Source organism: Sipha flava, unplaced genomic scaffold (assembly GCF_003268045.1).
Source record: "Sipha flava isolate LNK unplaced genomic scaffold, YSA_version1 133_pilon_pilon, whole genome shotgun sequence".
Lineage (NCBI taxonomy): Eukaryota > Metazoa > Arthropoda > Insecta > Hemiptera > Aphididae > Sipha > Sipha flava.
The window spans coordinates 781,853-808,850 of NW_020271759.1; the positions used below are offsets into that span (position 1 = coordinate 781,853).

General features: G+C 37.6%; 1 protein-coding gene across 2 annotated transcripts in view; it reads left to right on the forward strand.

Annotated features, from left to right (window-relative positions):
- Positions 1-24,438, forward strand: part of LOC112679243 (ecdysone-induced protein 74EF) — a 97,730-nt gene extending 73,292 nt beyond the window's left edge. Inside the window, exons 7-13 of one of the 2 annotated variants that reach the window (XR_003148188.1) lie at positions 8,928-9,068; positions 14,642-14,764; positions 14,899-15,138; positions 22,283-22,690; positions 22,827-23,019; positions 23,729-24,283; positions 24,413-24,438. Coding sequence is in view for 1 of the 2 variants with exons in the window: in XM_025548960.1 (XP_025404745.1) it covers positions 8,928-9,068; positions 14,642-14,764; positions 14,899-15,138; positions 22,283-22,690; positions 22,827-23,019; positions 23,729-23,837 (1,214 nt within the window). In the remaining variant the exon portion in view is untranslated. Of the gene's footprint in view, positions 1-8,927; positions 9,069-14,641; positions 14,765-14,898; positions 15,139-22,282; positions 22,691-22,826; positions 23,020-23,728; positions 24,319-24,412 lie in introns of those variants that run through there. The other variant, XM_025548960.1, reaches the window with a different exon arrangement.
- Positions 24,439-26,998: the final 2,560 nt, after the last annotated feature.

The following is a 26,998-nucleotide window of genomic DNA, read 5'->3' on the forward strand; positions in this document are numbered from 1 at the left end:
CACATGAATTGACATAAGCAAATCATTGTTGTACTCGTATATATGATAATAAATTCTAGGTGTATGTATAATTTAAGTGGAGTTGGTAATGAAAGGGTGTAGGTTAGCAGAACGAATAACATTATTATGCCGGAAGAAACGATACGCCCGCGCGCTGGTGGTGGCAGAGAGACACAACCGGTTTTTACCTCTTGTCTTTTTCTTCCCTAAATACGACAAAAAAAAAAAACACAAACCCAAATACATTATAATAATAATGTATTAATGAACGGAATCGTGTAACCGCTTTTATGATTCTTTTTATGTTGTACAGGTACGCTATTTGAAAATTCACGTTTGTGTAACTTCAACTCCTTTTTTTTTTTATTTACTAGCGTTTTAATTTATAGAAAATTATCCGTTTCATTGTCTTTCACATACCATAGTGTCACATAGGGGACAGGGACCAAAAAATATTATAAACCAGAAAGGGTCGTTATGAAATATCACTGTAAATAACGGTACTGACCTTATATATTGTAGTTATTATAAAACATTCATATAGTGATCGTAGTCGATAATCCTGTGATTTTTGGATCCATCATGCTTACATTCCGAAGTTTTGATACTTCAAGAAACTAGGTAAACTTAAGAACAACTCGCATTTTTTTACAATTATAAATATTACGTTTCATGCATTCGTTAAATAGCATTTAAACAAATATTTTTATTGTCAGTTGTTTATAAACTCGTTTTTGAATGAATAAGACTGCATTCAAAATTTTGTTGACAAAAGATTTAAATTTAGATAAAATATAAACGATAAGAACACGATTGGAAAAAGTGAAATCATTTGAGGTAATTCATGTCTGATGCGTTACTAATAATTGGTCAATTTCCGATTGTAATTTACTAGTTCACATTCGATGCACTAGAAAAGTTCTTAATGACTGTTCCAAACTAATTATATTTTGGATGTGTTAATGCGCGTACTTACTTTTATATAATAAACCTAAAAATGATGAACATTTCCAACCCAATTAAATCGATTAACTCAGACGTAACAAATATACGTACAAACCCACATGCTTGCGTATTATATCCGCATAAAACGCGATTCGGCTGTAGATATTATTAACCTACTTTGACGAGAAAAATAAATAAATTATCATAATAAAACTCTTGATGCCGATGGCACATGGTACAATTTGAAATCGCCACAGAATCGTGTGACATTTGAATTTGGTTTGTCAGATTCCACGCTTGTCATTTTACGTGATTGAATCTGTAACTATAAAAAATGTATCGTACGTCTGTATATAAACAGTAACGCGACTTGTTTGTCTAAAACGCGTATCGGAGACAATACGAAAACATTGGGACATATCACAAGTGCAGAGATTATTGGATATAATGATATTCGACTTTAAATGAGTCTGTTTTGACGTTTGATACTTTAGAATAGCAAAATATAATGATGTTAATGGTCGATATAACGATGATTATTATTTTATTATCGAATCATAAAATTGGTTCGATAATACAATGTGCCCTTGTACATGTTATTAATTTAATTGTGCGTTGTTCTTTAGATCTGTTTTGTAAAGATCCATACGTATTTTGTTATCAAAAAAAAAAAATAATAAAATAAAATATTAAAAATAACTGGCTTACCATCGCGCTACCCATTAAATATGTTCGCCATAAAAATACGCAAATGTTTGTATCATTATTTATTTCTTCCTATACGTTTATATATAATGCTCGTTTGTTAATATTATTAATACGTACTATAATAATGTATAGAAGTATTTTATTTGATTCCGATCGTGTACAATTAACATAATTACGAGGACCAATATGCATAATACGCCGTGTGCATGTTTTTATGTTAAAAAAATAATATGTATAACCATGTATTTGAATAGTATGTAAATGTGAATGTTTGCGAACAATAATAATTTGGAAATTATCGTGTGGCGACCGCGGTTCCGTGGCCCGTCATGAGCGTACAATATTTTTTTCAGTCCGGCCGGTACACACTGCTCAGGGGGGAAACGCCGTCGTCGCCGCTGCCGCCGGTTGCCCGTGGTCTTGTATAGCTTCTCATATTCCGGCGCTGGCTCATCGACGTCGGGTACCGGCCGGTCATGTGTTGTAGTACGTGAATTTGTGGTGCTCATGAACGTAGTATAATTTTAATTTTTTGGTTTGTAATTTTTTTTTTTAGTTTTCGGTTTGTTTAAAAAAAAAAAAAATAAATTGAATAAGAAAATTATTTCCTTTTTGAGGATTTAATTTTTTTTTTTTTTAAATTTTTTGTCGGAAAATTTTAAAAATACATAAACCGACATTTATTTAATTATATTGCACTTGCGCGCTACAGTGACGTTTTTTCGCCGTTAAAATATTTTTTTTCTTTTTTCCAATCTTACATCGGATTTGTGGATGGCGAATTTTTAAACACGAACGGATTTTTCGTACATAATATTTAGTGTCATCGTTATATTCCGTTACCGTGCTCGATCGTAATAGACGCGATGATCAGTGAAATCGAGGCTAAGCCTTTGGACTTGCGGGTAAAGTGTGAACCAGACGAAACAAATTCTGAATCGGACGACGCTGAAGACATCAAACCGATTTACAAGGGCTACAAGAAATGCATTATCAAACAATTTCGTAAGTTTTGCATCACCACAAGCCGTAGTTATTGTAATAGATTATGTAGTATCACATCGTAAGGTATCTTCTATTTATGATCTTGTGAAATAATACTGCCACAAAGCGTTGTCTACGTATATCGCGAGTCAAATCTTCGAATTTTACCTGTTACCCATCGATATCGGAAGATAAAAAACAAATATATTTACGAATTAAATAAAAGGATAACAAAAACGCGAAATTCCTTTGTACCGCGAGAGAAAGGCGAAAACACGGTAACCTGTTAAAGTGGGTCAATCGTGCACCCTTGTCAGGGTTTTGTGCGAAATCATTTCCTACACATCTGCTTCTCATCTTTATATTATATATATTTTATTTTATTTTATTTTATTTATTATTTTACTATTATTATTATTTTTTTTTTGGGGGTAAAAACACCTTTTACTCAATAAAAACGTTCATCCGTTCGTTTTACCCCCATCGGTTTCTCACAAGGATTACATGTCGTCGCCGCGCGCGCGCGCGGTCTTTTCATCGTTGTTTCATCTCATCACGTGCAGCATATACTCGTCGCATATAGTCGCACAGTGTACACATCACGTTTACCTCCCCGAAGTTAAAGCGTTGGTCGCCTGCCAGCGGATTTCGTCGTTTTGCATGTTTAATACGATTGCCCGTGGGGCTCACCGCGATATAGTTTGTTGAACCGCAGCGATGACGGTAAACGCGGATATACGATTTATTATAATTAGAAGCGCGTCAAAGGGAATCCGAAATAGTGAAAGTACAAAGAAACCGTGTGTGCGCGCGCGCGTGCTTGCGTATGTATATGATAAACTGTGCGGGGGGGGACGACGACAATGGGGTACCGCTGGCGGAGAAATCGCTGTGGCCTTGAACAATCGGGCGCGGGTGAAAGTTCATGGCCAGTCGCCCGGGCGCGTCTTCGCGTCCGTCGTCCAGGAAGTATGTACGAGTCCCGGAAATAGGTCATGAGCGCCCCTTCACGATTTCCATGTACGAGCTGTTCGAACGCTCGAAAAAATTACCAGTTCGGTACCCCGTTTACGATGCACACGCGCGTCGTCCCCATTTTCCCACCCCCGCGCGCCCTAATCACATTCACCATTTCCAAACGGATTTCTAAAGAATAGGTGTACGTCAAAAAAAAAAAAAAAAAAAACGTAAAAAAAATATGTACGCCCACGAGTGCACCGCAGTCGTCGTGTTCACTAACTGTAAACTTATTTAAGATTTTCGTTGCTGTCTTACGCGTGCACGTGTACATCACAGTGTATAAGTGCGCATGTTAACCGACGGTACCCAACGCTTTATTTTAATATTTATAACATCCGTGCACACTTGCTGCGCGTGTATTGTAATAATTTAATTTGCCGCAAGAAAGAACCGATATTACACGCCTACGTGCATTCATTTGGTTACGCGTTCATTACAATTTTTCTAATTAATTTCTGGATTCGTAAATCGGTTACAATTATATTTTTCTGGATCGATGTTGAACACATGTTGTTACGTAATGTGTTCTGTTCTACGTATATGTGTTCAACGGTTTGTCGGAAAAGCCTGTTCTAATCGGCACTCGGCCGTCCCTGTTGTCAGTTGCAAAATCATTTCCTCGAATGCACTGAACTTTATCAGATAAAATATTTATTATGTTACGTACGCATTTATTACGAGACGTTTCCATTCGCCCGGACCGAGAAGTCATTTGCAGCACGAACGCGATTAAATATTCTTTCTTCGATTTTAAGAAATACTTATACTTGTGTCGCGTGTGGTGGGCGTTTGTGTTTATAGCGTGTGAGTTCGTATCAACTTCATAATCTTACTCGATAATATCGATTTACTTAAAAACACTTTGAAAAAAAGTTTAATGTGGATCTCTCTTTCTCCTTTCCGCAATCGAAATTCCAAGAACACATAATTTAGTTAAAATATAATAATTATTATCATGTCAACGGTGTGTACAGCTATTGGTATTAATATTATATATAAACGGGTCGATAGGGTTTTTCCTCTCATTTATTAGTTACCAAATTATATATGTATACAGTTTGAAGTAAGACATGAAGTTAATGGACTTGACTTCGGAATCACTTGTATATTATAATACGTTTACGTATAATAATAATACGCGTTGTTACACCGTTGTGCGTTTCCTTTTTCTCGGAAGAGAATTAAAAGTGGACTGAGGAATTATCCGTTTTAATATAATTCCTAGCGCGCACTCGAGGAGTCTCAAAGGACTTCCGTTTCGTGATGGACGGAGGAGTGAAGAGTCGGTGCGAGCGTAGCGACTTTAAGACGGAGGAGAGGTCTTGCGGTGGTGGTAGTGGCGACGAGTAGGAAGAGAAAACGACCTTTGTTCGTCCCAGGGCCACGAGCATTTTATCAGCGCGAAACGTGTGGCTCGTGGCAAACGTAACAGTCCACCTCTTCGCTGCCTCCCCTACATACCCCGTCAGCTTTCCTCCCCACCGCCCGTCCGAACGCAACCGAGTTAACGCCGAGGTCGTCATCCCCAGCGGGCCCAACGCACGCGTCAGCCCGGCGCCCATTTCTTTCCTTCCCTACCGCCGGGCGTCCCTTCCTTGGCGCAGGGTACCGTTCGCCATAGGGATCGATCACCGGGCGTCTACCCCGAGCCGACACAGCGCGCCGTATGCCTAATGTTCTACTACACGCGCACACGAATATACGTACACACATTTCGCCGACATATAAACCCGCGCACTGCACATGATGTCTTATGTACGTGTGTACATACATACATGCGTCGTAATATTGACGTCACAGCTCCGCGACGTATATAGTCGTTCGCTTTTTATAACATGCGGCAAACATATTGCTTTTATCCCGTACACCGTATACGGACATAATACATTACTATTATTTTTACTATCAATTTGTTGTTCGTCGGCGGAAATCGAGTCGAATTTCTCGGTTGAACGAATGCTGCAGCAGAATCGCCGCCGTCACCGTAGCCGACGATACTCATCGTCGCGTCGCGAAACAAGGTCGTTTTCACTTTTGCTCCATTTACATGTTCTTATTCTTATTATTTTTTGTGCACGTACGTGTAAAGAAACAACCCTTTTTTTTGTCACGGCAGTACGCACGTGCTTTATTAAAATATAATAATGGAATATCGTACGGTAAGTCACTACCTATATTATACAAGTTAGGTTAGACATTCGCTACAATAGATGGTCGTCTGTTCGTACATCATTATGTGCATACAGTCCGTCTATGATGATAATCCAATAATTATCCGAGGCAGATATTTCCCGGGGACCGGCCGCGCTGCGCCGGCTAAGAGAAACGTTCGCGATAAGAAAAACCGCCGAACCTTCGAACGTAATACGGCTCTGAGGGGGAGGGGGTGGAAGGGTAGCTGTACAACGTTTTCCGGGCACCGGTTGAATGGGCCGGCGCGGCGGACGCGATATCAGCTGTTATCGATTGCCAGCGGAAAAACGATCGCGACCGCCGCTACCACCCGCGATGGGTTGCGACGGCGCGCGGACCGTTGGACGGACGCAGCTGAGACGCGCGCGGTACACACGTCTGTGGAGCGTCTGACCAGCGCGCGAAAATAGGGCGAGGGCGGTACGCAGCCTTGAGACTAGCGTCTGCCGCCGTCACCCTTCCCGCTCGTCGCACCGCCGTTCGTACCCACCCCCGGTCTCCCGCTCGCCAAGCCATCCACCCCTCCGCCCGTCGTTCGGCACGCGTTAACGCGCCGCGCACACGTATACGTACCGTATACTTTTATTTCGTGTGTACCGTATAGTATACACGTATACGTGTGAACTCCTACGCTAACGTTTTCAGTGAAAGTCCGCGGGGCGAGTGGAGTGCGCGGTGCGGCGGTTTGGGTTATTGCGAAACGCCGCCGTCGTCGTCGTATGACCCCGTACGGTCGTCGGCGTTTCCGACGATTTTGCGACGCGACGATTTTATTATTGTTACTATTATTAATTTTATCATCATCATTATTATTATTGCATCAGTGATGGCTGCGCGGCGCGTGCAGTAAATACGCGCGTAATTATAATGAAAAATGTTGGGAAACAAGACTCGGTTCAGGTTGACCTACCTCTATATATAGATCGAACGAATGATCGCCGCGACGTCAAAAAAACGGATCACGAATAACGCTAGCGGGTCGCCGCGGCCACCGCCGAATGGCACTGGTATTGCGCACCTTATACATTACACATTTTTGTATTACAAACCGCCGTAAAGGGCGTTTCTTCGTCGTTTACATTATTCATATAGTGAAACGTTACACGTACGGCGCATCGAGAATTGGGTCGGTCGCATACGGTTTACTACTAGTCCCTCTGCAGCGCGCGTGATCCTTTTGAAAACACCTATCTAGCCAGCCGCGGTGTACACGTTTACCTACCATTTATTTATTACTATTCACGTGAACTACTTTGACGCCGACCAGGTGCTCCGAGTAACCTTATGTAAGTGCGATGTCAAATATATATATATATATATATATATATATGTATTAAAACAACACGACCGTAATCGATGTAGGTTGTGTTATATATATATATATATATATATATATATTGTGCGCTCGTTTGCGGTCCGCGTCCCTCTGCCATGTCGCAACGTCATAATAACGATCTGTTGTATAAGTGCGTCTTTGCGCGTTGTATTATTATTATACGGCCAACGAGTCATTCTAAAATGTTTAAAACGAATGAAAAAAAAAACACACAATTAAGTTATGTCCCTCGAGTTTTATGAATTCACGGTTGATTTTTCGGGTACTCTAGTTGGTTACGTAAATCTTTCGATGCTATCTTTAAACCAGAACAATAATTCCAAAAAAGATTTATTATCTTATTTATCGACATATTGTTGTTGGGATTCCAGAAACCATCGTAGATACCGATGTCCTTTTCAACCTCAAGGACGCAAAGACATTTACGAGGCTATAGACCTCAAAGGACTATTAATGTGGGTCATATGACAATTGGTCACATCCCTTTTTTTTTTCTTCACTCGTTTGTTATGGACAATTTAACCACGTTAAGAATGCATACACGTACAACAGTTTAAGAGAACGGTGATGAAGAGAGAATAGTTTGAAAAAAACTGTCTGGTGATTTAACCCTTTAGCTCATATGTGCGTGACCTAATTTCCAAGACAACAGTTGGTCACGGTTCTTTTTTTACGGTCGGCCCGTTTCTTTTTTTGGGTCTAAGGGTTTGACCTAGTTTGTAGTTAGGATCCTCCCGCACGTTTATTTTCGGATTATTGGTTTTTTTTCTTATGTACACTCTTTTTACCCGATGCCAAAACACGCTGACCTAATTAGTATATATATAAGAAATCGTTCGCGCCCACGTGTTTAGGCACTGCGTCGGTTTTCCGGTCCCTTATGGGTGGGGACACAATAACTATCCAAGGCTAAGACTCCGGTCGGTAACAACAACAATGAAAAAAGTATTAAGAAAAAAAAAACGTAATTTATATAGGAATAATGGTCGTAATTGTATAACCATGATGTAATGCACGGATTATAACTAACGTTATGTGAGATATGCGTGGACAAAAAACCATTACATTTTATATTAACTTCCAAGAGACACTCTATGTATACGCCTACGCACTATGAAAAATATGTGCCAACGGAGCAGACGAAAAGTGCATATAAACATTGAAAGTGGATTCGTTTTCAAAATGACCGCCTTGTCTATACCGGAACAAACGTGAAATTCGTTGTCGTCACTTTCTTTGTTCCGGATCGCGGAGAATAATAACCTTCGTGTTCCAAACCACAATCTTTTTTCACCCCCCGCGTAATATATTATAATTTAGGTGTACCTGTATACACATGAACACACACGTGTGGTGTAATAAATGTCTGTATGGATGAATATTACGTGCATGAGTATGTGTGTGTGTGTGTGTGTGTGTGTGTGTGCACGTATACGTACAAGGGATATAGACGATTGTCGTCACACACAATAAATTTGATTAACATATATGACGTGTGTTTGCGGGGGAGACGTGTCTTTTGGGAAGCAGGTGAAAATGTGGGTCAAGGAAACGATGTGGCAACCGTGCGCGCTTCAACCCACTTTCCCTTCCGGTGCTGTATTTGCCGGTCAATTCCCTTCGCCGACCTCCCACCGGCTACCGTGTACCGCACCGCGGTGCATCATGACTTATAACGCGTGTACGCACTCGCGCGCGCGTATGAATCGCTTTCGTTTAATGCAAAAATCATGTTGAACAGGTAATGAAAAGGACGAGAACATCGACTTCCTGGATCATCTCAGAATCCCTAGCAACGGCGGACCGAACCCTACCACGACCGACCATCTGCCCCCGAGACAACAGTTGTCGTTCGCCTTACCGCACGGATTTCATCATGCCGGTGAGTACATCTCGTACAATTTTATTTTTCCCGTAGGACAATATGAATATTACATTCGTCCATAAAGAACGTGCGTGAAGTGTGATGTTACGCTGTGACCTAAATTACCGCGTGTTTACATTCCCCTTCTATTCCCCTCGACTTTCTATTGTTTACAATTATGTATAGTGTATATAGTGTATATAGTGTATATAGTGTATATATATACCGTCGTCAGCGTTTTCCTGACTAACATATGGTGACGGTGAGCAAAACAACGACCGGAAGAGCTGGTTTGAAAGTCCGTTTTCACTTCGATATATGTTCTACGATTCGGAAGCTTCCGGTATATATACCGATTTACGGTCCGCTTTAATCGAGACATTGAAATGGTTAAGATGATACACTACATACGGTTATCGTTGTCCTGGTCTGTGTTACCAGTACGGTCCTGTTCGTGGCAGTTATAACCATGTCACCAGAACATTGTTCTTAACGGAAACCATTAAATTGTGTTTTCGTCAATATTAATATGATATATGTATGCCAAACAATGTGTTTAGTAAAATAACACTTTTATCGCCAGTTATAATGTTTTAGTCCTTGAAACTCAAGACATTATACGAATTATACACGATTTGCTCGCCAAAAAATGTTGTAAAAATAAAATTTCACTTTCGTGTATATTTTTAACAAACGTCACGATTAAAATGGTAACTATATTTTTAATACAAATGTTTTCTACACCGTTAAATTCTGTAGTTCAACATTCCCAGGATTTCGAAAATTCCTATTCCCCCTTTTTAATTCGTCGTATCGACGGAAACGACGTTATTTTTTTATTATTGTATTATTTGATTATTATTATTTTTATTTCTATTATTCACGGGGTCGATCGAAAATCGTCTTCGGTATACACCCCTGCGTAACGACGATTTATGTACAGTAAAAATAAATAAAAAATTCGGCCACTGGTCATTCCTTGGGAATCGTCGGTTATTTCGCATGGCGGTCAAACCCGTTCGACCGCTGGACGATGGTCAATATCGATGAGGGATAGTAATAATTTCCTCCCTACCACCACTACCGCCACCGCGGTGGTCAGCAGACCGTTTTGGTACACGATGTGGACATCACTGGACACAACCGGTATACCTAGAACCGGTTCGCCTCCCCCTTACTATTGTCGGACCCTGTTGTCCATGCATAAAGTACAACAAACTTTGCATGTAAAATATGCAATTAAATTATATGTGCGCTACACTCGGATGAAAAATATTATTAAATTTTAATTTTACAATGTGTTACATCATAATATGTATGAAGTCAAAAAAAATTCAAATGAATTGCGTAGACAGGTTATAAAACACATTTATCGTTAAATGTACGTTATAAGTTGGTAACAAACTATAAATCTGCAGTCTTCATACTTGAATTATTGCAAAAAATAGTTTTTGTCTAAGCTTCCAAAATGCATAGTTTATCGATTTGTCAATGATGACGGTTAATAGTACATGATTGTATAAAAGAAAAAAATATTTAACTGCGACAAAGGATTTTTTTTTTATTATTTTTACTATACAGAGATTAATATTGAATAATAAATACAGCTTCGTATATAGTTACATAGAAAATAACTGTCTGAAAAATTTTGTCGAAAATACCTAGTTGTGGGTTGTGTAGTTGCGGCTAATGGAATGGTCAGTTAGTCGGTTACGACCTTTGGCATAACGGACATACAAACTAATAAATTACTACCGATTTATTTCTCGTCATTCAGCTGTTGAATAAAAAATCGCGTAGGTTTATGGGAAAGGTCATCGGTCTCCCCTTATATGTAGATGACCGATGGTCAGTCGGCACCGACTGACCATCGAAACCCGCGAAAAACAGGTTCCCATTATAATCCCTTTGGATTAATATTAAACAACCTTAGGGAATCAGCTTTTTTCTTTATACATCCAAGGCGAGTGGTCTGCGGGGAACACTTTAAATAGAAAAAAAAACATCAAATCGTGTCATTGCCGAAACGTGGAGTAAAACAATACACCACCTAGAATTGGAAACTATTTACAGTCTATCAATTCATATAATTTGGGTCAATTTGGTATAAACATAATAACTATACGAAAAAAATAACCTCCAAATCAATCGATGTATAATCTCATACGGTGACTAGAAAAAAATGAAGTGTTCAGCTTATCCACGAAATACACTCGTACTTGATTCGTTTTATAATCAATTTTTAAAATGACCCGTATTTAAAATAATATTCATAAACTCAAGTTTTTATGCCTGGATGATTCGATGAACATGATTGTGGGCGTATTGCCGGAACCGGATGTCCACTGAATTGAAAGAATACATATTATAACCTACGTATCTTCTACATACGTAATCTTCGTGAACATATTCGAAATTATTATATGTGTACGAGTAAATTTTAATTTCTGTGCTTAATCTAATGAAAACTTATTCATTTAATTTACTTTGATAATTTTTTAATCAAATTCTTAAAACCTTAGCATATTGTAATATTCTTAAATTTATAAGAAAAAAATGTTATATTAGTCTTTATCCAATAATATAATTACCGTAATTCCGAGTACGGACTTAAATAATTCAAAATTCTTTAATTTGTGTAAGTACAATTAAATATTGGTAGAAGTACTCGTACAAGTAAATATTCAATGTATTATTATAATTTTATTATATATATTTTAAACTATACTCAATATTGTTTTACGGTGAATAATTTTCTTAAAATTCAAATTCAACTTAAGTACCTTAGGATATTATTTATTCAACAAATTATAGTTTTGTGGTTTATATTTTTTTTCATAACTGAACATTTTTTTTCAAAAATAAATATAGCGTCCGCGTACGACAGACAATGATTTGGTTTATATATTTTTCATGTTTATTGTAAAAGAGAAACGCACATGAATAATAATGATTTAATATGTCATCGTAGACGGTCGATTTACTTCAAGTCGAAATACTCGGCGATAAAATCTATCCGTGTCCCAGAAAAAACAATGTCGCGCATGCACCACATAACGACCCATGACGTAACTCAGCAGGACAAACCGCGGGGGCTGTGTAAGCACATCCGCAAGTATTTTTTTTTTCTGAGCTCTTCTAATTTATAGGTCATGTTTATTCGCTAACATTTTGTTTACACCGTGTGTTTCCTGTTGGCGGTCGCAAAAATGACAACTCGGCATGTATTGCTGCTGCGATACATGGTGGTAATGTAGTAAATTAAGCGACGTTCACGTTGTCCTCATGGTCTTAGCAAAAATCTTTCTCGTACCGCGTTAAACGCATATCGAACCAACCGAACCGCGAATAATGTGATAGTTGTTTACGCGCAGAATCACTTGAACCCCACGCGTGTGCGCGCCCTTATTGCATTTCCGACGAAAACATCAGAATTATGGAAACATCTGTGCGCGCGCAATGTGCATTGTCCGAAAGAGGTTGTTTTCGCAATAACCCCATCGCAGTCGTCACGGGCGCGCGTGCTTTATGTATCATATTCACAATGCGAACGTGCGTTGGGTTAGGACCTTTACCCATTGAAATTGCGCAAAAAGCAGCAGACACGCGCCATCGGTTTCCACAAAAGTGTCAAAAATATCAAATAAAACCCTTTTACTTACAGATATAATTGCGTCGTCGATATTGCATATGCGGTAAACCCTTTGAAGGGGTGAAAATGCCCCAAAAATCACTCTAACCCGATCGGGGGGAGGACAGGTGAACACGAATTGCGTACCGCGCGTATATATATTCAGATTCAGCTGTGTACGTGGTTGCACAACGACCGATCTGCGTCAAATACTGTGCATCCTAGGATAATGGGGTACCACCGCCCGACAACAACAAAGAGAATCAACACCACCCTTTTTGGTTGAAATTCCACGTTTTCTGCACAAAAAAAATTTATTAATATCTTTAACAAAAAAAAAAAAAAAAGAAAAAAAAAGAGTTGTGCACCGCCAGCTGCGTCGGGACACCGATTTCCCCCTTATTTTCGTACGGTATAATCCGAAGGATTACGCCTTTTTGTGTACCGATAAATTACCCAGGTACGACCAATTTTTTTTTCGCTTTTCGGAATGCTCTCTTCGGACGTTTAATAAAAACGAAAGACAGAAAAAACCGACGCGCGCAAGAGAAACTCCCAAGGTCTCGCGGGGTCAGTGAATTTACGCTCGCTGAACCGGTTTTGCCTTCAGAATCTTAGAACGGCGATGGTAGCAGCGGCGGCGACCGTAGCTCCGGCAAAGACGAGAAGAAGAGGCGTCGTCTGCTTCTTCTTCCTGCTTTTGTCCGTAACGGTCGGTTGGTCATCCACCGGGTGTGTGTACGCGTAGTATTATGCGTGTGCATTTTTCTTCGTATAATTACTACTGCGCTGTATGCACTTCCCCGCGGAACTGACACTTACCATTATACTAAGACTGATAAATAGCCTTCGTCGTGGACATAATACCGGAACAAGAATGAGGGACATTGTCCGTCATCATCCGCAGGGACAACGGCGATGACTAATAGCCGCGCAACGATCGCGATGACCGACACAACACACGTACCGCGCGATGGTACCCTTTCCGCGTCGAATCCGTGTGATTTACACCTGCAGTGCAAGCGAGTCCGGCTGTCCGGCTCTCCCGTCGGACGTCACATTTGTGTAAGGGATCCCGTCTCGTTATATCGCCGTGGTCATCAATCGACCGTAGTGATTAATGATCTGCCATCATAATCGGCGGCCCAAACTTGTTTTTTTGTTTTTTTTTTTCGTTATTTCCAACTCACACGTATAGTATAATATATATATATATATATATATATATATTATATGTATAGGTACTTCCGCGGACGCGGTCCAACGGACAAAACTTGTATATTTTCCCGTAGGACTTTCCGACACGTTTCCGTGCGCACGGCCATCATCGCAACGCGAGCCAAACGGTTTTCTGTATAAACACATCACACGCTTACGTTATAATTTAGTAGTCCGAGGCCGTTGACTCGTTAAAATATTGCTACATCGCCGCCATATAATATTATTGTATATGTGTATAATATGCGTAGTGTACGAAAACTCTGTAAGACGTATAGCTTGCGCATAGACTGAAAACACGATTGTTTACGAAAAACCGCGTGTTCTATCTCTCCTAACACGGAGTTGTAAAAAAAAAAAAATACAATAATAAATAAATCACCGTCTGAAATTAGCGAACCAGATATCGCGTACATATGTTCTATTACCATGTGTATGTGCTTAGAATACACGGTAAACTCTCAACTGTGTTTCGTAATGCCGATTTTTACGACAATTTTTACATTTATCGAAGTAGCAACCGACTCCTCCCATGCATATACGTTCATACAATACATATTATAGGTATATATATATATATTTATAAAGAAAAAAAGAATTGTGTGCGAACAATAATCGTATATTATTCTGAGATCGCGGTACACGCTTTTGCGAAAACCCAACCTATATGGTAAAAATAATATTACATAAAACGTGTATGTACTTATACGATATTTAATAATGTTTTCTTGTATCATTTCAGGCTCTCTACCACCCAGCCCCGCGGACTCCGGCGTATCCGACGTGGATAGTAGTAGCAGCGGACACACGTCCACAGATACAGAGCTCAGGGCTCGGCTCCAACCGCACCAGTATCACCACCAAGGTCATTATGCTTCCTACAATAACTATAATAATTTAAACCTAACACTTTTTTTCATAATTTTTTAAAATGTTCATTATTTTTTCACCATATTATAAGCATTTGATATAATTTTTGTATTTTGTATGGTTTTTCAGTGTCTTCTTGCGGTCGTCGTACCAGTCCAGATCCACCGAACAATGTACAACAATGCCACCAGCAACAACAACAGCAGCAACAGCAACAACAGCAACAACATCAACATCAACAGCAACAACAACAACAACAACAGGACTTGTTTTCCAGAATTTACGGTGTGAACGCGCCAACATCGGGAGCGTACCATCCTGGTCCTGCGCCGTCATCGCCCAAGCACCCACTCTTCATGCGAAATAACCGTGAGTTTATCCTGCATGGTGCATTATAATATATAGATTATTTAAAAACCTATTACAAGTGATAACACTATACAATTTTATGCTAATTAATCGCACTTAAATTGTATACAAAAAAAACTTAGTGGTTCGAGAGAGACGTATTTATATTTTCACTCCAATATAAATACTTTTCTGTTATGTAAAAAACACTAATACATATTTTCTTAAATGAAAGGGGGAAGGAGAAAACTGCAAAATGAGTCATTCTGCAACTATTTATTTCTTTCTTTCGTTCGACCATTAACGATACGATGTCATTCTCTCTTTATATGTATACCCGTTTACGAGCACAGGAAATGGGAGACGCGCGTCGGCGTCGGCGATCGAGTATTGGTGGGACAACGGGGCAGAGAACCTATAAGTCGGCGTTGAAAATTTATTGGCCGTGCGGTTGGTCAGTAATAGCCGTTTTGGCGCAAGTTGCCTGTGTTCGGAGCGTATGCGTGTGTGTTTACGTGTGTACACGCGAACATATATTATGGACATTGTGTTATAGCGGGAACAATAAATACACATATAAAATAAAAAAATAAGAATGAAAAAAAAAATAAAATCGTTGCGAAGAAAACGAGTTTAGAGTCTGTCAGTGCTGCCAACGCTGCGCAGGCGGACGATCGCGCGCACGTTATAGGTGGGTCTTTTTAACGCGATTCGCGGAAAGGGAGAACCGTATCGCTACTTGGCCGTCACGCGCGCGCGAGAGATGGGGAAACGAGTGAAGACCAGAACGAAAGAAAAAAAACGTTGCTAGAGGACCGTGCGGCGGCGAAGGGCTGGTAAGGTATAGAGACGGGGTGGAGACGACTTGCGAACTGGGAGTAGAGAAGGAGTAAGGAGAGAAAAAGAGGAGAGAGAGAGAGAGTGAGAGAGAGGGAGAGAGAAAGAGCAATGACATACTAACACTTCAAGGTTAACTCTCACTCGACTGGAGGGCTCGCGTTCGCACACGCGCAAGCACGTCCGAGCGATATTTCATGCATGCCGCACACATCCCGCGCAGGGCGTGCGCGCGGAACCGTGTAGATTACACGCAACATCGTCGTCGTGTTTACGCTTTTCTTTTAGCCAACGTTCCCGCCTCCCGGCGGTACCCGCACAGTCGGCACAGCGATCCTAACCTTGCGCATGCAGCCATGGCGAGATTTTTCCGTGCGCGATTTCGGATTTCGTACACGCTCGTTATTCCCTCCCTCCCCTGCTTGCGAGCGCGCCGGGAGAAGAAAACGTGCTTCGCCACGCGTTATCTCCGCGGCGTGTGCGCACGCGTAAGCATATCGAAAGTGTTACGCGCTAAAATAAAAAATAAGAAAACGATATAGGTACACGTATGTTGTAATTATTACTAACATCAGCGGTTCGAGAGCTAGATATAATATTATATTATTATTATTATTATTATTATTATTGGTGAGTTATGTGCATGTTACAATATTGTAATATATGTAGTATTATTATTATGTCGAACTGAATGTGCGGACGAGATAAGAATAAAACCGATTGCTCTGCCGGGAACCGCGCGCAACAACAAAATATAATATTTTAATCTCCGCGCGCGCGATTATCACATTCAGGAAGTGTTCGGTTAAGGTCGAAGACGTCGTTGGCGTGAGTGGGTTTATTTTTTTTTTTTTCCACCGCTCATTATTCGTATCGATACGACGCACTGTATTGTTCTTATTTTTTACGTATTACGCACGCGGCGGAGCGTGTTACGAGTATTGGAAATCTGTGTTAATTTGCGGGTCGGAGAGGGGTAGGATTGATCGAGGACTCGTGTATAGATTAAGACGTGCTTGTGGCGAGAACAGCGCCATTATTGTAAACAGTAATGAAAAAAAAAGTTATGTAAATATGTATTTGATACGCGTACGCGACTCGGCACGATAACGTGATACCAGCGCTGATCTAGAACTATATATATATGGTACGGGGAGGTTCAGTTTTTCTAAGGGACAAAAAAATAATACACATTATAAAAGTAAATCATCAATTAGAACTATTATACTTAATTGACGTCGTTAATTTTCAAAAACAAATTACGATGTTTAATCTCCTTTGTCTTATTGCATATTTTAGTTTACGAATAAGCACAGAGGACCAAATGTTGACTTTTTTTTTTTAGGAAAGGAGTCATGACCCCTCTTCTTGATCCGCGCTTGAGTGGTACACGTATTTATTTCGTTTTGATTGCAACTCATGCCAAGATAAAATAATAATTTTAATGTATTGCGTTAAAAATTACGCGCGATGGCTTATTCGTTTGCACGCGCACGCTCGCCCGCCTGTCGTTGCGTAACGCCGCACTGTCGCCGGCACTCGTTGCGAACCGTCGTCACGTGGTCGCCGCTGCCGCCGCCGCCGTTGTCGAAGGTCGATGGCGGCGATGGCTCACGGTAATCGTCGTCTCACACGCGCAAATTCCGTTCGATAACGATGTATATTTATACCGCACGCAAGACTTCCGCGTTCGCCGTACACACTCGTTTCCATTTTGTTTTTGTTATATTATTATTGTGCATTTATTATTTTACGACCGCGTGCCTGTGCTCCTCCTATCCACTTCTTCTATACATTGTGAACGCGTTCGTTTCGCGGTTCAGTCACGAAATCGAATCGATCATTTGTTTGATTTTTTTTTTCCCCGTAATATTCTGTTCCGCCATACGACAACAACAACAATGTTAACCATATTTCAGCGATCGTCCTGTTAACCGTGAAATAATAATATATTTAATATGGACAAGAAAAAAAAATCAGACGTAGGACCAATGTTCGCCGTTTCCGCGGTTTCCGCGGACTATTCGAGTCGCACAATAGCCGTGAACTTTTATAAAACGAAAATATTATATAGAAAAAAATGTCATCCCAGCAGAATCAATTTCATAGTCTAATAATAATATACACATGTACTGCACGCGAATACGCTAAATAAATAATTATTAGTTAGCGACGGACGTGCGTACATAGTATTGTGTATTCCAGTATTTTTGTTTTTAAATTTTTTGGGCGTATAAAAATGATTTATGAAAATTACACACACGGCGAACACGTTATTAGCAAAACGGTCCACTCGTTATCGTGTTTTTACTAATGGGTATTTATTTTTTATGCCACTATTTATGTACATAATGATCGGCATGTATTGTTTCGGTCTCGCGAACCGACTGACACCACTCGCGTACATTGTACGAAAAAATAACAAGTGCATCAAGTTACGGTTACTATACTACACATATTTTCCGGGAAAGTTAGAGTTACACGCAGTTTATCGCACGCGCACACGGGTAAACCCAATATCACGAGTTAATATTGTTGAACAACATTAATAAGTTTATCTGTGCAACACTAATTAACAACGAAATATCGTTACAAATTTAATAATTTAATACGCGCGGTGCGAAAAGAGCGGCGGTTATATCCGATTCGTTATTTTGTTCGACGGAATGCGAAACGTTGACGATGACCGAGTGTGAGTGTGCACGAAAATCTGAAAATAGCACGCGCACAGCATTCGGCTAGATTTAGCAGCGTACACGGGTGAAACGCGGAAACGGGCGCGCGTGCGTGTTATTTTTCATACTCAAACAAGTTCGATAAAAAAAAAAAAATTCGGTATTTTCGTAAAAAAAAAAAATTTCAAGTGATGTAGAATGCGCGCGTGTGTGTGTGCATGTGCATATACATGTGTACACTAGTGCGCGCGTATGAATTGCACAAATATATACATAAATGTGCGTAGTATTGTATATAAAATGTGTGTGTGTGTATGTTTGAAAAAGATGGATAGATAGAGAGAGAGAGTGAGGGAGGTCGATCAAGTTCAAGGCGAATGAAAAATACCGTCTGGATCTTGACATGGCGGGGTGTGGTGAGATGAGGAGGGATATGAGTACGATTCGCCGTTTTATTAATCGTAACGTTATTAAATATTTTTCTCTGAATTTATTATAACATCCTTTTTTTCCATTTCATATTATGTAATCATCGTCAATCGTATCCGACATTAGAACGTATAACAATATAATACACGCGTAAATATTCTATAACGTAGTAGTAGTAGTAGTAGTAATAGCAGCAGCACATTAGCGTTAATAGTGTGCATACCTATGATGCGAAAAAAAAAACAACCAAATAAAACGGAAATCCGCTAATATAGAAGAGAATAACATAATAATAATGTACCCGAACATAATACAAAATAGAAGACTACGTATGTAGTACAATTTTATTATTCTTTTGAATTCAAAATTGCACGTGCAGTCCTCATCGTCTTAGTTGTCGGTGTACCCATTTTCCTCGTGATTTCTACAATAGCGCGAAGGTTGCCCCCTAAAAAGATTATTCGTTTATATATATACGAATAGCCATCGCGTTCGAATTGCGAAACATCCGTGCTCACCGAAACATTATTAAATGCAAATAATAATAATAATACCTGTGTAAGTATTATATAAGGAATGAGATTACGTTTCTTGAGAAACGAAACAGGGAAAAAACCACCAAGGTTTTGCTTTCGAATGAGAAACACGGATTGTGCGTACTTGTTCTAAGTCTGCGATCGAACAAAAAATTATTTTCAACAGTAAAAGTTATTATTTTACCGTGGTATATATTCAATAACCATTACTACCATACCGACATTCGATACATACACTGCAGTGTGTGTTTGCACGCATTTATTAATGTCGTTTGCGTCTGTCAGTGCCGACCGCGCATTTCCTTTTAAGGACGTCTCGCACATAGTAGCGTATAATACGTATAATACGGTCTAGTCGCGATAGCACAAAATTGAAGGGTGATAAAAATTCACTTCGAGATATGTATAATTCGAGATACCTGACTCGAATTTCTCAAAACTAAATCAAAACTTCAAGTTATATAATGAAATATAATTTTAAAAAATTTCGATAAAAAAACGTTCTGATAATGAAATATGTATATAATTGTTATCACGAAATCTTCTCATTTGCCTATGGCTTCGAATATGGATGTATCCACGCCTTCGACAAATCGTCTAACAGTTTGTAATGATAACATTGCTAGGTTCACTGTAATCATATTTAAAGTTCTTTCGGGCTCATCAGGAATAACAATTTTATTTGTTTATATCCATGACTTCGTTATCAGTCCATTGACTACAACATTATTATCGATTGTAGCATATGATTTAAATCAGTGGCGTCATTTGGAGGGGTGACATGGTGGGCATTTGTCCCTGTTTGATTTTAAAAGTAGTCCGATCGGCCGATACCTGGTTGCTACCATTTAACTTTTTTGTCGAAAAGACGTCTATTTTTCTAAAATATTTTGAGAAGATAATATTATATTATGTAATGCAAAATTATAGAAAGCAAATAGAGACAAATTAGAAAAATTTTAAAAATATTAAAGAAATTATTATATTTTATTGAATAATAAGTAGGTAGTACCTATCTATAATTACTGTTTTAATTTAGCATACATTAACTAAAGTAAACTAGGACTGGGTTGAAATGGGCTCTATATACATTTCACTGAAATAAGCTTAACTTTTAAAATTACACCGTGAATATGGTCTTCAAAATTAAATGGTGTAAGGGGTGACTGTTGTGTGAATTAACATACTATTTCAACTTTAATTTAAAGTGTGATTCAATTACATTTTTAATATGTATTTTGTATTTAATAATAAAAAAAGTTTTCATTTTCAAGAATAAAGTAACAAAAAATATATAAATTATAAAATAGATATGTAAGATGACATTTGTAATAACAAATAAGATAAAAATGTAAGTAGTAATTTTTTTTGCAAGCGAAGTGAATCGCTTTTTAGGTTACTTATGTGGCTATAATATATTATGGGCCGGTCAAAACTTTTGCCCCCCTCTGTTGAAAACTGAAATAACGCCACTGATTGAAATGTAATCAGTTGATTGATATTAAGTTTATCATTTGCTACAATTTTCCTATCATATCCACTATCATAACGGTCATTGTTTTCTAAGCATATATCACCATCACACTGCTCTTCATTAAAATACAATCCAGCTTTTTTTAAATAAATACAGTTGTACATTACCATAAATACTAACCAATATTATTATTATGCATGTGCTAATAATCAGTTTCCATCTACTCGTTTAATCTTTAATGTACAGTATAGATATAACAGATATAATAATATACTTCAACTAAGCTATTTATCACGATTTTATATTCGACTTAACAAGACTTATAACACGTTGAGTGTTATGAGAATTTCCGGGGGAATACGAAAAAAATCGATTTTCGAGTTATCGCAACTGTACAATAGACGGAGAGCAAACCGGGAAAAATACGTAACCAAGCACGACGACGCGCGTGTGCAGCATGTGTGTGTGTGTGTGTGTGTACCCCGACGACGTCATTGCGAACCAATTTATTTTATACACAGTACATAGGAGGCGACCACCGTTTATTTTGTGCTGCAAAACGCGTCCGGAATGCTCAGGGAAATAAAAAAAAAACTTAACTAATCGGGAGAAACTTGCACACGCACTCGTGTGTTGTACTCTTCTACATAATATAATTTACACGTATTCGCGTGTACAATTTAATAAAATAATAATAATAATAATGGTAATTACGCGCGGCACTTAAAAGTATTTATGCAGATTATTTTAACACTTCCGCCGCCGCCGCCGCCGACGGTATCAAGGTCGTGTGCACGCGCGTGTACTCACACAAGCATATGTTCACTTACACTTACGCTGGCACTTGCCAATCAATGTAGACGTAATTGTTTTATAAAATCAAAAATCTTAACTTTTTTAGATTTTTTTGTCGTACATCTTAACATACGCGAACGAACCGTTTTGTGTTTTGCATGAAAAAATGTTATACGTACAACCATTGATTATACGTCATGTTCCGGACCTGCTGTTGCAGCACTGCTCACACATATTTCAACGCCCTTGAAATGACCGCTATTACAGTCGCGTATTATAATACCTATTAATAATATGATCGCACGTAACTCGTCGGCATTATGCATATAACGCAGGCGTTAAAAATAGTTTTTAATTGTATTCGCTATTATGTCACGCGGTCGTTAATGTTTCCCGTTTTTCTGTTTTTCTCTTTTTAGATCCTTACGGCGGTGTTGCCGGTTACCCCTCGCCCGTCGGCTACGGCTCGACAGTCAGTCCCACTTCCAACGGCCACTTCGCCATGCCCCCGTGCCCACCCGCGGCCGCCCTCCCCGGCACCGGAACCGTGGTCGGTCGCGGCTCCGTCATCCAAGCGGCCGCGCCCAATTGTTATCAGCCCAACGGCGGCGCCGCAGCGGCAGCCAACCTCAACGACCTGTACTACATGGACTTCGGCGCCCCCGCCGGAGCCGCGGCCGCGGCCATGTACCACCAAAAGGTGGTTAACAAGAACAAGAAGCCCAAGAAGTACGGCAACGTGGGCAGACCGGCCACTGTTGGTTCCCCGGGAGCTGTGCAACAGTCAACATGCCCGGCCACGGGGCCCAAGAGGAAGAGTCGAGAAGGTAAACATAAAGGATAAAAGTATAATAATAATAATATTATTATTATTATTATTATTTTAATTTCTTATACGCGTATAGTTTTGTTTACCGCGTGTTCATGTCATTTCTAACGTATTGTCCTCCGACGTATGCATAGGTTCCACGACTTACCTGTGGGAGTTCTTGCTGAAACTGTTGCAGAACTCCGACTATTGCCCGAGGTTCATCAAGTGGTTGAACCGCGAAAAAGGTGTTTTCAAACTGGTCGACTCCAAAGCGGTGTCGAAGCTGTGGGGCGAACATAAAAACAAGCCCGACATGAACTACGAGACGATGGGACGTGCTCTCAGGTACGGTTTTTTTTTTTTTACACTTTTAAAAACATTCTTCGTCCCTAAAGACTACCGGGTATTATTGTGTATTATCTATCAGTCCGTTTAATATTATGATAACACATCAACCGATTCGCGTTTATTAATAGTTATTCAATATTTAGTCTGCCACATTCGATGTATTATTAATATATCACCGATTAATGCGTCGTGTTAACCGATTCGCTTTCGGCCCAGACGATGTTTGTAAACATCGCAATTCCGTCTAACGTACGCGCGTGATAGATAGTAGTAATCAATTTACTGGCCATCAGGAATAATTACTACGTAGGTAATCGTGTAATGTACGTTGGAAACGGGATCTTATACATGGCGCTTCAGTTGTTATCGGCTTGTTTGCGCTGATTTTTTTTAATTTTTAATTAGATTGTGCAGCTCTCGTTTAGTAATCATTGCAATAAACAATAAACAAAGTGCTCAACTCCAAAGTCCTTATCGAGTGACGTAGGGCCAGCGTAATCACTTGTACCTTGTGTACGACGTACGTGTCCGTACACAAAATAATTATTTTCTCCATCGTTTTGGGAACATTTATTTACTCTACTGTCCATCTCATTCCTTCCATCGATCGCTAGAGAATACACTACAATGTTTAATTTCAATTTCGTTCGTGTCGAAATGTGATCAAAAAACAACCTCTGACTAATGGTTTTTCTATGTTGTACAGATATTATTATCAGAGAGGAATCCTGGCAAAAGTGGACGGCCAGAGGCTGGTGTACCAATTCGTCGACGTTCCTAAGGACATTATCGAGATCGATTGTTCCGGTGCATGAGAAGAAAAATGACGATAATATAACATACGTTTTAATAACAATATTGTCATCGTCGTTAATTTATATACTCGTACATAGATATATGGCGTACGCACATAAATGTATAAAAATATGTATAAGATATGTTGTATGTGTGTGTGTTTGTGTGTGTCTATGTGTATTATTGTGCACAATTCGAATTTAAAATTGATTGCCGTGTAAATATCGCGAAAAACTTGTGTTTCTTTTTTTTTCTACTTTTTTTTTTTTATTATTATTATTATAATTATTTCGTAAACGTGTGCTGCTGCTGCTGCTGCTGATGCTGATACTACCATGATATAAATTAAGTACTGCCTGCTGCTGCTACAACCGTTGTCGTTCGTGCGTGTGTATGTGTGTAAAGACTGACAATAATTAACCGAGAAGATATTATATATTTAATAACACGAAAAGTAAAATCGAAGGTAATATTATATTATATACAATAATTATTGTTAGTTTGACCGATCTCTACGTTTTTAGTATATTTAACAAATCTCGAAACGTGTACAAAATTTTAATTATTAATATTATTATTATTATTTTTTATTTAGGAAATAAATTCGATTCAGTACGAAACAAATTAAAAAAAACAATAGATAAATATTATAAACACACTTTTATATAAATATACATTATATGTGTATAATGAATGTGTACATAGTATTGTTTTTACCATTTATTAATTATTATTTTATTTTTATTTTTTTTTTTGTTTCTATAAGAATGTATTTTTTTCTCAACTTAAGTCAACGAAACCCTGTACATAACCATAATTTATAAGAATAACTTTAAGATTAATATATTATTGTTGGTGTAAGTTTTTAATTATTCTTATACATATTTACATATTATAACGTATGTAATAATTTCTGTAAACAATTTTTCGAATTATTTTTGTATGCTTTTTTTTAAGTTAAAACTTTATTTTTTTTTTGTTTTTGTATTTAATTTTAAGAATTTAATGTTTTTAAACTATTCATGTGTACACGTTGGCACCGAACGTTTACTATCGAATATTTTACCATCATTTTAAGTGATACAAATTATTTAATAAACCGTACTTAAACGCATATATGTAGTATATAATACATTCATATATTTTTATTTTAATAATGCTCGCGAGGCTACTCAAAAAAGCTCAAAAAATAGACGAATAAATTACACGGTTTGAAGTGTAATTATGATTCGAAACTACCATTATTGTTACATCCTTTAAAAACTTTATATATATATTTCAATGTTCAATGTGTAAAAAAAATATTTAAATGAATTTAATTTAATAAAAATGTACATTATTTTCGGTACATGACGCGAAAAAAATTTCACTTGTTTCGTCAATTTTCGTAAAACATTTATTTTAAGGAAAATAAAACCATTTAAATAATTTAATGTAATAGATTATAAAGTAAACAAAACGGGTATGATATTGAATTATATTTTCCAATTAATTAATGATTTTCGGTTGCTAACCTTATTACCGATATTGCTCAAATAAACACACTAAATTAAATTTTCTGATTTTTACTTGATGCCGTCACACTCTTTTATTAATATATTATATTCTTAATTAATAATATGCATTTTGCTCGTAATCTATGTTTTTTTTTTTTTGTTCGTTGTGGTAATATGTATAAAAAAATTTATCACATTGCTGATTAAAAAAAAAAAAAAAACAAATTGTGATTCGAAATTACAAGGCCTTTATAATGATGTGATTATAGATAAGTAGATAGCAAATTTGTATAGGATGTTTTTTTTTTAAATTTTACGTTCTGTTAGACTGTGAATTGGCTTGTGATTTAACAAAGAAATCGAAAGGAATTTATTAGGTAAGGTAAATAAATAAAAAATATTTTTTTTTTTTTGCTATAAATGTAGAGAAGAATCGAATATTATACAAGCGTTTCAGTAAACTTTTTTTTTCAATGTAATTTTACGCTACGAGAACAACTTCGGGAAACAATAGTTTTGAACAATTTTAATTTATATAATAAATTTTATAGAATTATAAGAATCTATTTAATATTTAAAGTATTATGTACCCATGGTAATTGTTTACTGTTAGGAAAATTAATGTTTGCGAATTTTATATACTACTTAAATAATTGAATAAAATACAATATTTAATACCGATATAATATTTATTGAACCTTGTTGCCATACCCTGCAGCAAAAATGTGTTGTCCTCCGATGGCGCGACATTATGTGCGTATGTAATTAGATATGAAATATAATGAAATATTTTATTAATTAATAATTTATTTACATATCCATATTTCGAATATTTATATGTACAATAAATAATTGTTACTTTTTTTTTTTTAACGAAGGAAAAATATATAAATAAAGAAAACCACCCTTATATGTCAGCGAACGCTGAATGTACGACATTATTTTTTTTTCACTCGTTACATCGGTATATACTTATGTATATTAAATATGTAACGTCGTACTGTATACCTGCTACCGTACCTACGTTGTTGTTTTTGTTTTGACGTCACATGATTTTTTCTCCTGTTCGTTGAACGAGCGGATAGAATTAAATTTAATTATTTTTACTATTATTATTATTATTATTATTATTATTATTATTATTAGTATCATTATTATTGAAATTGAAGAAGACGCCCCTCTCTCCTTCATAATTACCGAAAAACGACGAAAAATTTTCGTACATAAATTATGTCGTAGAAAAAAAGACAAAAAAAAAATTTGTTTGCGCTTTTTTTCCTCGTGTTAAATATGTATTTGTACGATACGAACAAATTTATGTAAAGCGAAATTAACGCGTATTATATTATAATACAATTTTATATAAATAAACCTTAAATGTCGTGTGTGTATGTATATTGTAAACGAGAATGAAAAAAAAAGTAAAAGCGATATTTGTTTAAAACAAATAATCGAAAAACAAAAATTAAAAAAAACTAAATTAAATATATATACAACTTTATATGTATCGGTGTAAACGAACTATTGTTATATTAACAAAAATAAAGAGTTGAAAAATTGATTAAAGATTTGTTATTTCATACACGTGTATGAGTGTACTATGCCCGAATTTTAATATATTATTAAAAATTTTTTAGATTAGCTTGCAAAACATTATCTTATCCGCAAAAGTATCACGTTTTGTA